This window comes from Melopsittacus undulatus, chromosome 11 (genome assembly GCF_012275295.1).
Source record: "Melopsittacus undulatus isolate bMelUnd1 chromosome 11, bMelUnd1.mat.Z, whole genome shotgun sequence".
NCBI classification, from domain to species: Eukaryota; Metazoa; Chordata; class Aves; order Psittaciformes; family Psittaculidae; genus Melopsittacus; species Melopsittacus undulatus.
In genome coordinates, this window is record NC_047537.1 from 12001296 (window position 1) to 12018908 (window position 17613).

A 17613-nucleotide genomic window follows, 5' to 3' on the forward strand; every position below is an offset into this window, starting at 1 on the left:
AGCTCAGCACCCACTCTGGGTGGATATGGTTTTCTCTCTTACTGCCTTTTGTACTGCTACAAGGCAGTTACAAGACAGAAATCTGAAAATACCCTTCTTAGCTGGAAAATGAGAAAGTGGCCTTAGGGACAAAGGAATCAAAAAGTCTGAAGAATAATGAACTGTTCTACACAGAGTTTCACCAGTTTCACTGCAAAACCTGTTGGCTGATGAGCACAGCAGCACTGCCAGATCAGTTCAGTGTGTTATCACACAAGTTATTTCAGAACAAGCCAGCAGATGACCTTCTAGGGACTAAATCTGAATCAGTGCCTTTCCTGGCAACATACTGCATGGACTGCAGAACAGTAATACAATCAAGCTTGCCCACCACATTTGGCTTCTCCAAACCACCACCTTGCTGAACGAGGCCACCTGATCTCCAGGAGTGCTCTTTGTCTCTACAGCTCAGAGAAAGCTCCATGTTCTGTAAGAGGTAAGTTGACATGAGCCTGCTGCCAGTGTGAAAGCAGCTGCTGATGGAAAGAATAGATATGAGAGCAGACAAGGATCACAAAAGGAATTCAGAGTTTTATTTCCAAAAAAGAGCAATGTAGTGTTGAAACAAAAATCAAGTCCAATTAGTTATCCTCAGATTTGAATGGCTACAAAAATAGATTCTACCCAAATCCATAAAGCCAGTTAACAGTACCATAACAAACCCCCAAATTACTCAATCAGATACCACATACAGCAGTCACAGGAATCTAGCATATATTATTCAATTTTTTAAAGTAAATTTCTGAACTGTTTCTGTTATAACTGAAATACCAGATTTAAAAAAATTGTACAAAAAATAATTTTAACCCATTTGGAGGTAACAGTGTGCGTTTATTAAAATCCTGCACCAAGGCAGTAACATTTATAATTTAAAACCCAGCCCAGTAGAAAAGAGAAATGTGCAAACATTTAAAAGTTAGATGTACTCAGAGGCTTGTGGTGCATTGGACCTGGCAACTGACTTCTGTCCTAATGCAAGGCGGGCTCCAAGAGGAGAGGTCTCTAATGAGGCACTAAAGGGGGAGGCAGAGGCCAGCATGCTGCAAGCTGCAGCTCTCTAGCCTGCAATGCAGGAGCAGCGGTGCCTTCTCCCCAGGGACGGTTTGCCCAATCAGTAGTGTATGGCACTCAGTCCGACGCCAGAAAGTCCATGATGAATTCTGGTCAATCTGCTTTTGGACAAAAAACAAAATGCAAAAGACATTTTACAAAACAGAAGTCAAAAGCTACTGAGAGCCAAGGAGTTGATATATTCAACAGATGATTGGTGTGAACTCTGGCTACCTCTCCAGTTTGCTTTAAGGTAAGATTAAGAGGCAGAAGCCTCCAAAGGTTTTTTAGCATTTCCTTTAAAACTGATGCAGCATATTTACTTATGTGGCACATCAGGTGCTGAACAGTACTAGTACACTACTCTGACAGCAGATTTGCAACGTGAAAATTCATATCAGAGTTTTGCACTACCACAAACCACTTAAATAAGCTGAATTTTATCAAAAAACTTCATTCTGCTTTCTGCTTCCTTTGGCTGCTTCACTGCTCCTGACATAGGTTTACCCTCACCTACCTCCTCCATTACTTAGTCCATGACCTAATGGACTTCTTGCCAAATTTCTTTCTGCATAGCTCCTGTAATGACACAAGAAAAGATTCATTATTGCAATGCAGTATCATCCCATCCACTCCCAGCTGCTGACAGAAGACCAGGATTAGGTAGTGTCCAGAGGAAGTGTGCAGAGCAGAGCAGGTCAGGCAGTCACTTATCCTTACACACCAGCAGTTACCAATCCCACCAAGCTTCCTGCATCCGTTGCAGACAGTAGTCCTTTGTCTAGATTTCTGTAGCCCCTGTCACCTGAATGAACATCAGTATTCTAGGGAAACAAGATAAAGCCCCGCACCCATGGTGGTAGCTGTATAGACAGAATGGGAGCAAAGATACTGAACACATCCAAGTGAGTGTCAAGCCAGGATTAAACTCCGAAGTCCCATCCTAGACCGACTAAGCCCATATGGACTGCCCTTTAGATCAGTATGGGTTGACACAAATAGAAACCTGTATGCGAATACTCAGAGTCCTGTTCCTTTGGGATGTGGGAATGTGATCTCTCCTGCTTTTCGGAGAGAAAGAGACAAAGCATTATTCATAAAAATTGCCAAGGGACAACACGTGAAAAAGAACCTGCCTCTCTTTCTATTGCCTTTTGGTAGTCTGTGGGACACGTACATAACCAGATTCCAGCACAGCATCCCTGCCATCACATTGGGCAATCCCCTGCTTTCAACTAGAAACATCCTCCCTTACCAGCCCAACCATTAGGAACAGCAGTTGGTTGACACTCACCCTCTGCTCCCCTCCAGAGTACTCTGGATCTCCTTCAGGACTTCTGGAAAGCAGAGGGTTAAAGCAGTGAGCCAAAACCAATGGAGCTCTGCTTCCAGGCAGCAGCCTAGCCACATTCCACCTCCCAGCAGAACATCCTTTAAAGCCCACCTCCCACAGTATGAGCTCAGACCATGCATGTAACACCACTGCCTCTTCAGCAGTATCAGGCTGGCATAAAAAACTGAAGCAGTTATTTCCCGGAGGAAATGTTGCCAATCCCAGTGTACCAGAGCCCCAAAGGAACTGCCTGTTCCAGCTGCCATTTTATACAAATCCTGTTAGAAAATAAAGATCCTTCTCTTATCACAGCAGCTGTGTGGCGCAACTCCTGCCTGAGGGCATGACTATCTGTCCAACCCCTCACTTCTAATTCATGAAAACCCAATACTTCTATCAGTATAACTGCAGACCCCTTGAAACCAAGTACTGGAATCCACAAAATTCCTAGCGGCTTTCTTTTTTTCCCACCCAGAAAGGCACTTGCCCTGTAAGTAGCAAGTCTTCATTTCACTCACTTTCATCGTTGAGCAAGGCATGTTCCATCAGCCTCCCAGACTTCCTTTCTAAAAGAGAGTAGGAAAAGAGCTTTTACCTAACAATATTTTTCCCTTTTCATGAAATATGTGCAGTTTTGGAAACCCACACTACAACTGGATTTCCCCCTCCTCTCCACTAAGTACCGTGTGACTTTATTGAATGCTTCATGGCTAATCCTTAAAGCCTCTCAAATACTCAACTATATTTTCCAGCAACACTAGTTAGGCTAACAGATCTCATCAGATTTCACACCTGTTCTTCCCACAGCTTACTCCTTCCAGCAGAAACTCAGTCCTATTCTTTCAAGGCAATTTTGCCACACAACAACTTACTTTAGAGCTAGCAACTACTGTGTCTAAGCAGGTCACAATGTTTCCTTCACGTCCCTCCTTACTTTCCCCTTTCTTGGGTAGAAAACATTGTAGCAACTGGAAAGATGCCTCAGGTTTACACCTCACCATACTGCATTTAGTACAATTATTTTTTGCTTACCATCTTCTCCACAGCCACCCGAACTTCTTCCTGATCCCCTAAAAAAGGAAGCGGCAAACAATCACCGACTTGGAGGCATAGGGACACAGAGAATTCATGTATACTCTTGGCATCTACAAGGAGCTCCAGTGCACGCTAACTAAATTGTTTATTGAGAGAGACTGTTGGAAGGGGGCTTTATCATGTGCTGGCGATGCAGAAGCCAGCACACATTAAAGAACTTTCCTAAACTTTTGGAATAAAATTCGTATAGGATGTCCATGAGTGTCAGGTCTACTGGTATTTCCTGATGTTCCAAGATGAGAGGAGGAACTCTCCACCATCCCTTCACAGGCCAACAGTTCAGTCTTGCCAGTAACACCCAGCCCCTGAAGAGTGCAAGAGTCAGGTGTCAGACACATCATCTGGGAACAAGTAAAGCAAGCCAAGGCTTACAGTTTGTGACTAACCACCCAGGGATACCAATTCCAGTGCTTTGTCTACTACTTTATCCCATCAGCTATACTGCAAATAGAAAAAACATCAGGAAGAAAGTTACATTTCCTGATGCTGATCCATCTAGGAATGTTGATAACACACTTCAAAGTCGTCTTTTTGTTGTTGTTGTTCCTGCTGCCGTGTTTTGTTTCCTATTTGTTTGGGTTTGTTTGGTTGTTTTCTTCTCACTACTCAGACACAGCCAGCATGCAGGAGTTTTACAGACTTTACCTGGATTTTCTTGCAGCATTCTCCATGCCAGACTTGGTGTGCACATGGTTGTTACTTGTAACTTCTGGCATGTCCACAATGCACCGTGGCTCCACTAACCATTTAGCAGAGAGGGAAAACCTCTCAAACTCCGACGGTGAGATCAGATAGAAACCTATAGATGATTGGGAATTTATAAGCAATTCTCAATTCCAAGAACTAAAGGTGATACAAAAAAATAACAGATCTAAGTATCCTCTGTGTTTGACAGAAAGGGTTGCAACTCCTCCTATCTAAATGAATCACTGAGGAAGATATTACCCGTTTCACAAGGATTGGTTAGTCTAGAGACTGGGCAATTTAAGATGATGCAGAGAACTGTACTGTGCTGTGCTGACACTTGTTAAAAGCAGCACAGAAAGATGTGAAAACTGAACTGCAACACAGAGATTCACCCTCAGCAGCCAGAGGATACTGGATCCCAGTTTTGCAACTTGAATGTTGAGCACATACAGAAGGCACCATGCAGATGCCTGCTGCTTTTAGAGCCATCCTTTTGATTCCAGACAAGAGGAGAGTGGCCAGATGGAAGCTACCCATGAGGCACATCCTCTGTGTTAGGTGAAAACCACTGTATGCATTAACAATGATGGAATAAATTCACTTCTGCTAATTCATGTGTCAGTATCTGTCAGCATCTGGTGCTGGCCAGAAACATGTGATGGATATATTTATGTAACATTAACATGTATACACAGCCAGATCTAAACACTAAGCCCTATCATCTCTTTTACATTGTCTCAAACACATAACAAAGGTAAGTGATTTGGGAGAAGCACACCTTACCTTGTCCGTATTTGGTGAAGACACAGGATGCAATGCCACTCACATCCTCTTTGCGGATGCAAGGGTAGCGGATTTGTAACTTGAGGAAGGGCAGTGAGATGATCTGAATGTCTCCCAGGTTAGTCAGAACAGCAAGGTCATTTTCACTATAATCATCAGTCTTGCAGCTGCTGAAGTTTGCAACTGTCACCTTCCGTACCCTACAGCCTTCCAGGGCTGTCAGTTTGAGCTTCAGTTTGGAGCTAACCTTAGGTAAGGTGAATACCTGTCATAGAAACAAGACACATCTCTTTCCTGCACAATAGCAGCAGTCACTCCCCAGACATCTGCTACTCCCTCCTTTAAAGCTGTTTTCATTCACAGTGAATACACACCAGTGTAATCAAGTCAGCCTGTCTCCCTGCTCACCAAACAAGAAGGAATCAGCCACAGTCAATATTAGACTCTCTTTCTGTTCTGACATCAAGCAATCCTAACCTTCAGGTTGCAAACTGCATTTCTCTCCCTAGTTCTTTCAAACCCCCTCCAAATTTGGGTACAAATTATTACAGAAATAGAATGGGATTTACACTAACCACGTGTTCTTCCACATTTTTAATGTAGGCCAGCCTACTGCAAGCTAGTTCAAGTCTTACAATGACTAGTTAAGTGTGGAAAGCAAGAAGATTTTTAGCTGCTTCACAGAAATGCCTACCAATTTCCACTTCTGTACTAACCACAGCAAAAGCTCTTTCCCAAAAATGGAAGCAGCCTTGTCCAAAGAGCATAATGTAATTCACGAATACAATTTTCATGTTCAGCATGTACATCACTATACTGAATACCCAATTTGTCAGCACACACCTGATTTATGGACTGCACCAAACAGAAGTGCTAGCCCAGAGGCGTTACTCAGGTATGCAAGAATACGCACTCTCAAGACTTATCTTTCCACTGAGCAGTGCTCAGTGCTTTAGCAGATTTTACGTGCCTCCTAGGTGATACTTACCTTAAATTGCTCTTCAGACACCACCAACAACTGATGGCTGCCTTGCATATCAGGACTCTTAGAAAGGTCATGTGCTACTTCTAGAGGTTCTGGGAGGGGTGTGCTGCGTCCATCTAAGACAAGTATACCCACAACAGGAGCCCTGTGCATCAGCTGAATTTCTTTGGCTAGAGAAGCAAGATAAGCAGGAAAATAAACAGACATAGGAGTCTAGTCAGACACACTGTGTTAGAACCTCACTCACACCCTCTCAGTTAGAGACCTACCCAACATGGCTCTAGAAACTCTGCCTGAAAAGATTTACTAGTTAAAGGGTATTTGAACTGAATCAGTTTGTGTTAAACAGTATCTATTATTACATAAAGAATGCAGATCCAGCTGTCAGAATAAGGTACATGTGCATGGAGACTTGAAGGTAAACTTCAGCAACAGCCAACATGAATTTAAATTCCTGAAGCTGCTAGAAAATGAGGCTAAGGCATATCAAGCAGTGCTGAAGCTCACTTAGTCTTTAGTTCAGGTGCTGCAGTGAGCACTGTTTAGCTCAGACATTGTGACATGTAGCTCCACTCTCACAGACAAAACAGCAGTAACTGAGCTACCTCACATTCTGTATGCAACTCCTGGTTATATGAGTGACAGCTCACATCCATTAGGGCTTTGCTTTCACAAGGCATACTTACCCTGCTCTGCCCTGACAGGTTCATCCATTCTTCTCTCTGCTGGAGGAACACGTAAACAGAAGGCATAGACTGTACCTCCATTGGTGCCTGCCCACAAGGATGGGCAGTGGCGAGAGCCTAGAGCAACAAGAAGGCTCATGAGCAAGGCACCATCTGTGACATCCTTGGATAACTGCTTTCCACTACACATCCCTGCTCTGTTAACACCCTGTATATCTTTATGTTAGGGCAGACTTGCCATGGAAACTACAGGTTCTTGCACTTCTTTTCCCAATACATGCACATCGGCAGCCCTGATAAAGGACATAGGTTGTCAGTAAAGGGAAGGAAGTGCTGTTTCAATCAGACACCACAGCTGCTGCATCCAGTTTTCATATATTTATATCCCATGTGAGCAGAGTAAATTTGTGCAAGGTATAGTTTGGGCTCTGATGCACAACCAGCCAAAATCAAAAGGCTCTGCTGGGGTCAGGGGTGGAATTTTGAGTAATGAGACAAAAAAACCCACCTTACACTAAAATGTCAGATGTCATTCCAGCACATTTGCAAATTGCACATAAAGGCTGCATCCAAAGATGCACTACTGCTTGATTTGGATTAACCAGCAGCCAGAATGGCTAAATAATTCTGCATGACAACATATGCTCTTGTTCTATATTAGTTTTTCAGCATCAACAGAGTAGGACACAGGAGATGCCAAATTTTCTTGGCAGTAAATCCTAATACATTCCTTTGCAGGAGGAGTAAAAATCTATTCGGAAGAAAAGATAGATGTTTGTTCTACTCACTGTCTCTCAAGAAGGTATCAGCAAAATATAAGGTTCGCACAAAGCCAGTGAAAGAGTCTTCTGCAGAGCGGGCTTCAATCTTTCGCTGGACTGGAGCCAGTTCCATTTCCTGCAATGTGTCTTGGTCAAATTTGGCATTTGCTTCTTGCACCTTCAGAGATGACAAGACATTCTGTCAGTCAGGCAAAGACATGGGAAAGAATGAGAGATAGTGAAAGTGGCAGCAATAGAAAAGGAAGCATCATCTACCAGTGAACCAGTACATCCTAAATCCCATGATCAGCTACAGACTATATCTTCTCTAAAAACATGACTAACAGAGCAGCATCAGAAATGGTCATTTTTGCTCTTATGTCAATAGCAACCAGTACTATAGCAGGACTGCAGACCACCTCCTGCTCTCAGCAGTCTAATCAGGACCCCGCATGCTTGCCCTGGGTTCAGCTGTAATTTTTCTCCTTAGTAGCTGGTGCAGTGCTGTGTTTTGGCTTTAGTCTGAGAATAACACTGGTAACACACTAGTGTTTTAGTTGTTGCTAAGTAATGCTTACTCTGATGGTCAAGGACTTTTCAGTTTCTCATGCTCTGCTGGTGAGGAAGGACACAAGAAGCCAGGAGGAAGCCGAGACAGGATACCTGGCCCAAACTGGCCAAAGGGGTAATTCCATACCACAGCACATCATGCTCAGGACAGAAACTGGAGTGAATCACCGAGAAGGCCCAGATTGCTGCTCGGGTCAGGCTGGGTATCGGTCAGTGGGTACTGAGTAATTGTACTGTGCATTACTTGTGTTTATTGTGGGGTTTTTTTCCCCTTTGCAGTTTTATATTCTTTCCTCTTGTTTTCTCCCTTATCATGATTATTATTAGTAGTAGTAATAGTAGTAGTTTTGTATTATACTTTAGTTATTGGACTGATTTTATCTCAACCCATGGGGTTTACATTCTTTCTATTCTCCTCCCAGTCCCACCTGGAGTGGGGGGGAAAAAAAGGGGAACGTGAGCAAGCAGATACGTGGTGCTGCGTTACCCGCTGGGCTTAAACCATGACAATGCTCCAAGCTGTAAATAGACAGGGCTCCAAAACTGACCACTCACCTCTGAAGCATTTCCACTACCTCCTCGTCGCTTCCTACTGGACACACGGCTTCTTCTGATCCGCCTGAATGACTGACGGAGGGACTTCTTCAAGGATTTCACTCGAGACAGTGGGCCTTCTAAGGCCAATTGGTCACTGGGATGCAGCGTACACCTGAAAGAGGGTGATAGGAGGCACATGGTCACTCTCTGCTGGGTTGCATCACTCTCAAAAGTCCAGTGGGACACAAACAAATGTCAACATGCTTGTGTGTGCTTGAAAACTGTCCACAGATGCAGGGCTTCTTACTATGTTGACCGCTCGCAAGAAATCACTTTCTTAGCAATTCCAGGCCATCTTTAACAGAGGATTACCACAGACCTCATGGAAAGAAGACACTTACTTGACAAAGACCAGTCGTTTCTGCTGGTGGTCAAAAAGCCCAAAACCATGACTGGTACCAAAGGCCACAAGCTTCCATTCAGAGTGAAGGGCCAATGAGGTGACCACAGCTGGTGGTTGACACTGGACAAGGACAAATGGCTGAAAACCAGCTTCAAATCGAACAGGTCCATCTCGAGTTTTTAGTTTCTCATGACCTTTCCATCGATAGCCCTCTTGGTCCTGCAGAAGATCTGCTTCAGCATGGTCCACAACATGTTCTGCATCTTCATCATTCAGTTCCATTACCAGTACCTGCAATTCAAATTTTAACATATCTCCAGAATACAAACCTGCACTAAAAGTAAGGTTTATTATGACTATTTCATTTGAATACCTGTCCTGCTGTACCAGCTACAGCCAAGTATCCGCTGTATTTACACAGGTAGATCTTCTGGATCCCAAGTCTGGGATCATCACTGTAAGGGTCGAAGGTCCCAACCTACACAAGAGAATGCACAGTGGCTGATCTTTGCAGCTGCATTACCTAGGACAGGAATTATAGCTCCTCAGGTTTTCAAAAAGCTCCTACAAGCACCAGCAAACTCACCTTGCGAAGCGGAGGCCACTCATCCTCACCCAGGGTGTTCATATTGTCATTGGGATCAGCATCGGTGAGAAACACTCGCACTGTACTCAGCTTATAAAGGAGATGTAAGCAGACACCAGATGCATCCCAAAACCTCACAGTGCCATCTTCATGCCTGGAGTGGGGAGGGTTACAGAAACACACATCATACAGGAGAAGAGCACAGCACCTAGCTGAGGATAGTAAAACAGAGAGGAAAAAACACACCAAAAATGAAACCACACTGTTTACAAAGCCCTGAGCTGCAGCAACTTAGAGCTTCCAGAGAAAGATTTTGTGGAGCTTTTTGTGGGGTTTGGGTTTTTGTTTATGTTGTTGGGTGTTTTTTTTGTTTTTGGTTTTTTTTTAAACTTTGAATCCAGTGTGTTTCCAAGGCTCTGACACCCATACACAATTTAAGATTTCTCCAAAAAGCACTGAAAAGGAAAAAAAAAAAACCTTTGCATATAGAAGGAATAACTCATGCTGACAAAAGTTCTAGTACTGGGAGGGAAAGAAAGAAATCAAGCTTCAATATTAGTTCTCCAGGTGAAAATGAAGGACTTCTAACACAGTGCTGCATCAAGAATGAAGCTGGAAAAACAGCCCACTGAAATTTTTAAAAGTGCTTTTTAAAAACAAAAAAACAAAATCCAAACATTTTTATGGGATGTGACAATCTCTTGCTACTTCCACCACTTAGCCCAATTTGCTCATGCTGATCAGAGCATTCAGAAGTCCAAGCTAACCTCTTTTTTGAGGTTTAGGACAGTGTAAGGTATGGAGGTAAAATGCTTCAAAACCTGTAGATTAAGCCCTGCTTTACACTGTTCCCTTTGAACCACTTTGGAATACTGCATGTGCTTCTACACTGGTGTTTGTGGGGGGGAATTGGATAACATCAGAACAACAAAGAAGCCAATTTCATAGATTATCTGTGGTCATCACAGTCTCAGTTGTAACAGAATCAGCTGTACAAAGCTGGCAACCCAGCTTTGAGGAGTTACACTGTAAAGTTACAGCCTTCTCACTAGGAGATGAGTGGACTTGAATCTCATGGGAAAGCCTCAGTTAGTTCAAAAGGAAGAACAGAACCCCGAAAGGGCTCCTTGACTGTTATCAGTTAAGTACATACCCTGTTAGAAGCAAGTCCCTCTGTGGAGGATCTGGAGCTATGCTGGTGCCACCATCAATAGGCCACGGCTACAAATACATTAAGGGAAGACTGTGATTTTCTAGGCAGTGACAGTGTGAAGAGCATATGCAATCAGCAGGGGAGCATGAACTTCAGTCCAAGTGGTAGTGAAACAGTCCATGCTGTTAGCTTTTGTTTGGATCAAATGTTCAAGTTCTGACACTAGCTGTGCTTTCTAGAAGACATTCTACGTATTTCCTCAAGAAGCTGTGCCGAAAGCTTCATGTTAGCACTGACAACTGGGAACACTCAGACTTTCCTTCTAGCTTGTCAAAGCTGGAAAAAATAATAAATCACATTTTAATCCCCCAGTGTGAGTAACTGTCTTGGTGGTGCTCTGGGAAAAAGCCTCTCGACCCTATCAAGAGGCAGGATGTCTGTTAGGACTCATCCCTCCACATGCAATTAGCAGCACAGACCACCCACATTCCAAGCAGTCATGCTGTTCTTAAATGCATATGGGAACCCACATCCATTTAAAGCTATGAGAAGCTGCCATACCATATTCGAGTAGTGAATGTTCTGCTTGCTCCCAGCACTGATAATTCTCTCCCACAGTTTGAGCGGGATGTTGGAGACGTGGTGTGAACAGGTGATAGCTGAGCAATGGAGAGAAGCCAGGTATGGAGGATGGACTGCTGGCCAGCCTGCAGTTTTCAGGTCTATAACTACCAGCTCTTCTTCTGCCAGCACCACCATAGCAGAAGGGTCATCAAACTCTGCAGGAACAAGATTCATTCAGGCTGACAAAAATGACTATTCCAAGGTTAAGAGAAACAAGCTTCCCATCAGGCTTATTTGAAAACTGCTATCAGAGTTCTAACACAAGCATTTTTGTTGGCAAAACTTTTAACTGCTTCTATGTTAACTGGGCCTACGGAGGCACTGACATGAATAAATTTCAATATACCAGCAGTTTTATTGCAAATTCGTGTTTCTTTACAGCCCTCCTAGGACTGTCAGAGTGACTCATTATAGATTCCACTGCAAAATCCAAAAATCTGTTAACAACATATGTGGCTAAATAAAACAAATTTAGATTCACCATTTTAACAGCCTGAAACCCAAGGACTCTATCTGCTGCTAATGACCAGCATGGGGTGGACAGACAGAAACATCCCAGCAGTGACCCATTAAGTAGTGGGTTAGGCCCACAGTCCATTGAGGCTAAGCTGCTTAAACACAGTAATACCTTGGGTTCTGCAGAATGCTTCTCTGCTTGAACTGACAAGTATTTACAGTTCAGCTCTCTTATCATTTGCCCTGCTTCTCATATGTTGTGACACATCCTCTGGACTTTCTTTTTTTAAAGAGTGTGCATATCATCTAACATATATTCATATGTATATTTAACAGATTTAATTTGTAATCTTGTCTACGTAACTTTACAGAGGACACCTGACAATCAAGAATTTAAGATTTTTCATCACACCTAGAATTAAAGTGAAAAATGTTCAGTGTACAATGTTTTTGCAGGAACATTCACAAGAGCCACAATAGCAGCTGGTAAGGAAAATCAAAACCACAAATCAGTTGACACCAACAATGTTTAACATAGCTACAGAAATCTAAGTGAATGCATCACTGATGCATAACATTGCAAGAGGAGGGGTAATAAACAGTGACCCACAAGCAAACTAGCAACTTTTTCCTGACCTTCCCTGCTAACCTATACTTTTACTTCCCTTCTTTAGTTCACTACATAGAATATACTTGCAAGATACAGCACATCTATACGCAAGCACATACCAACACTGTTCACTCAGCAAAATTAATTTCAAGTAATTAGTACTTGGCCTCACTGTAGTTAAGGCACCCCACATTTCACCTCTGTCTAGTCACAGCTGTAACTCAATAAGAGTTCAGTTTGTTCATGAGAGAATCTTTTATATTTAGTTTTACTTTGCTTTCTTATGTGCCATCATCTGCAGGACTTCTGAATAGAATAAATACTACCATAGCTGTACTATGCATGGTCATCCCTGCACTGCGACTGCTGCTGCCAACGTTAACCAAATATACTCCATTTTAATCCTATTTTTTCTTGCAAAGGCACACATCTGAGGTCATTGCTTATGGCAAGAATCTATTTTAAGTTGCTGAAGTAGCAGGCATACTAGAATGTGTCATGACTGCCATACACTCATCCACATGCTAATTTAAAAAACAAGAAAACAGGAAGGGCCAGCCTTTAAAAAATTGTTTCCACAGCATATTCAGGGTGGTGGAAAGTCACCAGCTACCACCATGCTGCAATGCATAAGCTTTGTGCTTATTAAATTAAGTGGCTTTGGTGTACAATTAATACCTTCATGCTGTCATCACAGGGAAGACTGCTTAAGGGCAAAAAAAGCAAGCTGCATAGACCCACTAAGCTTAGGCAATCAGCCACAAGGAAGCTTGTCAACCACAGAAACCTCATTTTATTGTAAAAAACCTTCCTCATCTAGGTGCAACAGCTTCAGCTTCAGTAGCAGCTCCAGTCTGTGCCCTCTAGAAGTCCTGTTAACTAGAGAATTCAACCCTTAGGAAGCATACTATAAAGCCTGTTAAGTTGTTACTTTATCCTAAAGGGCTTCTAATCATATCCAGGAATTCGACTTCAAGAAGTCAATCTCCTACTCAAAAAAACCTCAGATTTCTTTCTTTCATTTTTAGAGACTTTTGTCCATCTTTTATAATCTCAGCTCTGACAACCTCACAAAAAGTCAATTAGTCTAGTTTCTTCAACGGTTAAAGCTAAACAGTATCTCAAGCTTGAAGGTTTAGACTTACACATTCTGCACATTTGGAAGATGCTTATAAAAGGCAGTGCTGTGAAGGGAAAGATCTATAACAAATGTATACAGGCACTTCATAGAATCATAGAATAGTTAGGGTTGGAAAGGACCTTAAAATCATTCAATTCCAACTTCTGCCATGAGCAGGGACACCTCACACTAAACCATGGCACCCAAGGCTCTGTCCAATCTGGCCTTGAACACCACCAGGGATGGAACATTCACAACTTCTCTGGGCAAGTCATTCCAGTGCATCACAGTTACATTCTGCCTATCCCTTTACTGGTTGTTTTTCAGAGACTTGGGAGGGTCTGTGAAGGTCTGCGGACAAACACAGGGAGGGATCCAAAAGCTATTTCTTTATGCTGACTTTCCCCCTGGATCTGTGGTCTGAAGGAGCCAACCTGCATCAATGTATCTGAATGCCCATGCCTTTGGGGAGCTGTCACCACCACCACAGACAGCACATAAGAGAGAGAAGTTTGGAAACTAGTCTACTAGGCAAACCAGAAACTAGAAAGCCTGAGAAGATTCACCAAGAGAAGATCTGAATACAAGCTCCTAAAAAGCATCTACAGACTTTTGCAATCTGGTCTAACCCAAATCTCATTACTGCACATTTGTGAAGCTTGAAATCGCATTTTTTACTTGGTTACTTCAAGATAACCAGAAGCAAGAACTACACCAGCATTAGACAAACGGTTCCTGAGCAAAATCCTTTATAATTCCATGAAAATAAAGAGTATTACGATTTCTCTGGAAATAACTGAAGCAAAGCTCTTCAACAAAAGCAAGAATCTGAAAAGCTCGAAGCAAGCTGTGGAACATGTGCTATTTAGATTTAGAACTGTTTACATTCATGCTCACTGGCAGTAGGTAAATGAAGTTCTCTATACACTGACTCTTGGTTCTGCATCAGCTTTTGCTGATTTATTACCAAGAGCCCTAGTCATAAATACACGTAGTAATTAAAAGAAACAGTAGGAGTAGTCCTCAGTAGGAGTAAATTCTGGTTTTAATTATTGCCTCCTTTGAAGTGTTATTTCCAAACAGCACTATTTAGATCCTCACAACATGGTTATGCCCAGTGTCCAGTTTACATAGACATGAACTTAAGAGATCTTTTATCATTAATGGAGTAGCTTAATTTTTTGAGGAATGTATGGCATTTGTAACCAGCCCATTCTTTGTATCAGTATTTTACACTTTCAAATGGCAAATCTTTTCTATGGTTAGACTCATCTTAAGGGTCTTTTCCACTCTAAAAGATTCTATGACTTCCTGTTAAAGTCTCAGAAAACCTGCAAATACTGACCTTATTATATTTTATATGCTATTTACACCAGGCAGATATCCACATGCCTACAATTATTCCAATTCTTCAGTATTCTCCTTTCATCACATACCTGCAGTAGGCTCTGAACTGAAGATTATAAAGAAGTCTATCACCCGTGATGTGAAGTCAAAGGCTGTTTGCTGACTGCCGTGGACAACAGAGATACTGTGCCGGTCACCATAGCTAGCCCGGGGCATCCCTCCTTGGAATATAATGTAAGGAAGCCTTAAGAGGAAGAGAGTGGTGTACATTGAAACGAGCCATAAGCAAATTTCAAAGACACGAGGCAAGTCAAACATTCTAAAAAACTTAAAATGTTCCTCTAATGGGCTCTTACAGGACAGGGTGCAGCACCCTTTAAATGCCTTGAAACAGGTAAAAGTGAAGGGATACACCACAAACTCACCCATTTTTTGTTGTCTGCCAGTAGATCTTGGAGATGGCCTTACAAGGAAAAGGACCTAAGAGAACAGAAGCAGCACATATGAAGTTCCTTATTCTGCTTCACCGAGGTCACCTCTGCCTCCAAGCCAAGGGGAGCCACCTGAATTAGTAGGCACCACCACCTCCGCCCCAGACCAAGCCACATCAGACAAGTCTTCTGGGACACACTGATCACAGGACTCCCCAGCAAAACAAGGCCTTAGGCTCAGAGGAAGTTTTGAACCCTACTGCTGATGGCTAACAGGGAGTGGAAATGCTGTTGCAGAAGGTGATTAACTAGAAAGGATTGTTAAAAACATGGGTATTCCTGAAACTAATGTAAAGGCAACAGAGCTTTAGAAGCTTCTTCAGAGCTTTAGAATCTTTATTTCTGCTTGAAAGATTAGGTCATCCCCATTTGATGGGTTTCAGCAAATCAGAGGCTTCATTTCATCAATGCTCAGGTCGACAAAAAGTACACTTGGCTCACTATTAATCAAAGAAGATCCAAGCAACTCCTGCTGAATAGGACACTTGAACTAAAACAAAGGGCTGAATCACCAACACTCTTCATAAAGGGCACTCATTTCTTCAGCACTTTTGCTCTCCATGTTCAGGACAGACATCTACAACGTAAAGGAGTTTAAAAACCTGAGGAAAACACTGGACTGAAATCCCTTAGTCGAGGCTCATGAACCATTCATTCAAAAGGCAGCTCTGCATTTTGCCATTAGGATTAAACACTAAGCAGAACACAGCTTGAATATCCTACACAAGCTCAAAATGAGTTCAGACAAATATGCAACAATTAAACCTCACTTACTGACCATAAGGCACAAGGTGTTCCAGGGGCTCAGGCTGCCTGTTGTCACTGGATACTGGCCACTGTGTGTAACTTCCATCATAGTGACAGCTAACAAATTTACTGCCATCCCTCTGCCAGTAGAGGTTCTCCAGTTGCTGAAGAGAAAGATATACAACAGCTCTCCAGAGAGCTGTTAACCCCACCAAACCCAATACATTCTTACTAAAAAAAAGAAGCTTTGTCAGGCTCCCCCTGCACCCACACTTGTCTTGAGAGTGCCTAAGAGGGGAAATCCCTTCCTCCCCCGCTGAACTAACTTCGGGTTAAATGAATACCTGAGTGCCAAGGAAAAGGTGTGTCACTTTGTTACTCTGCAGGTCCCAAAGGAAAATCAAGCCCCTGCTGTATCCAATCAGGATCTGATCAGGGTTCTTAGGACGTTCTCGAAGGGCTTCCACCAATTCACATGATCGCCTGTTACAATAATCTTCTGGTACCCTACAGAAGCAGAAGAGAAAAGCAAGGAACGTTTATCCCAGGTATAATCTGATTATAGTAACAGTTAAGGTGTAAGAAGGAGAAATTAAGCAACAAAAAGTTCAAACAAGTGAGAATAAGTACAATCTTTCCTCAAATCCTTCAAAAGCAGCAGAAAAACCTTACATAAGACATCACACCAGGCCTCCACATAAACATGCATCCAGTCCCACTTGCTTTATGAAAAACCCAAGGTTTAGAATGAATTCCAAGATTGGATCCCAGGAATGTAAGTAAAGTCTGAATAGCCCACCCTACTCTCTTGGTACCCTTACAGAGTTAACACTAACATGGAAATGTCAGTAGGAAACAACAGGGATGTGAATTAGGCCAGTTTTCACCAGCATTTGAATTGGAAAGTGACAAAAAAAGCTCACTGGACAAAGCAGCATCAGAAGTTTCACTAATGATCATAAAAATCACATGGATAATTTGCTAAATGTAATGCTTTTTTTGCAAAAGTAAATGCCAGGTTTGCAGATTTACTCCAAGTCCCTCCTGTACCACTCTGTCTATATGCTGTACCTCCATGGTGACAGTACCAGTTGATAGGACACACACCAGGACCAAAAGTTCCTTTCACAGGAGTCAAGCAGATCTGGACAATGCTTAACACAACAGTGAGGCCCCAGTAAATAATCTAGGGTGACATTTTAACAAAGGATGTGTCTGCTAATGGGATTCCACCTCAATGCAGCAGTGCCTGTCTGCTCACTCACCGCTGCAGCACAGCCTCAGAGGTTATGGTCCTGTCCTCCAGCACTCTGAATGATGGAAGCTCCACTACAAAGATGTTGCCACTCTCCGTGCCAAGATACAAAACTTCCCGTGAGGAATGAGGAAGGACAGCTGTTATCTGCGTGGCACTTGGTGAAGACCTGGGGAAGCAAAGAGACACTCTTCAACTGCATGCAAAAAGACTTGCTACTGCACTCAAGAGAGCTAACTACTCAACGGGGATATTTACAAATGTCATTTGTTTTATAGGCAAAGATTGAGCTAGG

The 17613-nt window shown here is 42.7% G+C and overlaps 1 protein-coding gene across 6 annotated transcripts in view; it reads right to left on the reverse strand.

Annotated features, from left to right (window-relative positions):
* Window positions 1–849: 849 nt before the first annotated feature.
* LLGL2 (LLGL scribble cell polarity complex component 2) overlaps window positions 850–17613 on the reverse strand; it is a 35481-nt gene continuing 18717 nt past the window's right edge. For 2 of the 6 annotated variants that reach the window (XM_034067448.1, XM_031055139.2), the window contains exons 6-27: window positions 17329–17487; window positions 16408–16570; window positions 16095–16227; window positions 15251–15305; window positions 14915–15069; window positions 11230–11447; window positions 10669–10736; window positions 9516–9669; window positions 9303–9407; window positions 8928–9220; window positions 8545–8698; window positions 7447–7597; window positions 6659–6775; window positions 5976–6142; window positions 4988–5252; window positions 4163–4316; window positions 3455–3492; window positions 2941–2988; window positions 2384–2426; window positions 2096–2153; window positions 1607–1668; window positions 850–1211 (exon numbers count right to left, since the gene is read on the reverse strand). In XM_034067448.1, the coding sequence (XP_033923339.1) occupies window positions 1615–1668; window positions 2096–2153; window positions 2384–2426; window positions 2941–2988; window positions 3455–3492; window positions 4163–4316; window positions 4988–5252; window positions 5976–6142; window positions 6659–6775; window positions 7447–7597; window positions 8545–8698; window positions 8928–9220; window positions 9303–9407; window positions 9516–9669; window positions 10669–10736; window positions 11230–11447; window positions 14915–15069; window positions 15251–15305; window positions 16095–16227; window positions 16408–16570; window positions 17329–17487 (2752 nt within the window). In that variant the 3' untranslated portion in view covers window positions 850–1211; window positions 1607–1614. The remainder of the gene's footprint in view (window positions 1212–1606; window positions 1669–2095; window positions 2154–2383; window positions 2427–2940; window positions 2989–3454; window positions 3493–4162; window positions 4317–4987; window positions 5253–5975; window positions 6143–6658; window positions 6776–7446; window positions 7598–8544; window positions 8699–8927; window positions 9221–9302; window positions 9408–9515; window positions 9670–10668; window positions 10737–11229; window positions 11448–14914; window positions 15070–15250; window positions 15306–16094; window positions 16228–16407; window positions 16571–17328; window positions 17488–17613) is intronic. The other 4 variants (XM_031055136.2, XM_013130758.3, XM_031055138.2 and 1 more) reach the window with 4 other exon arrangements.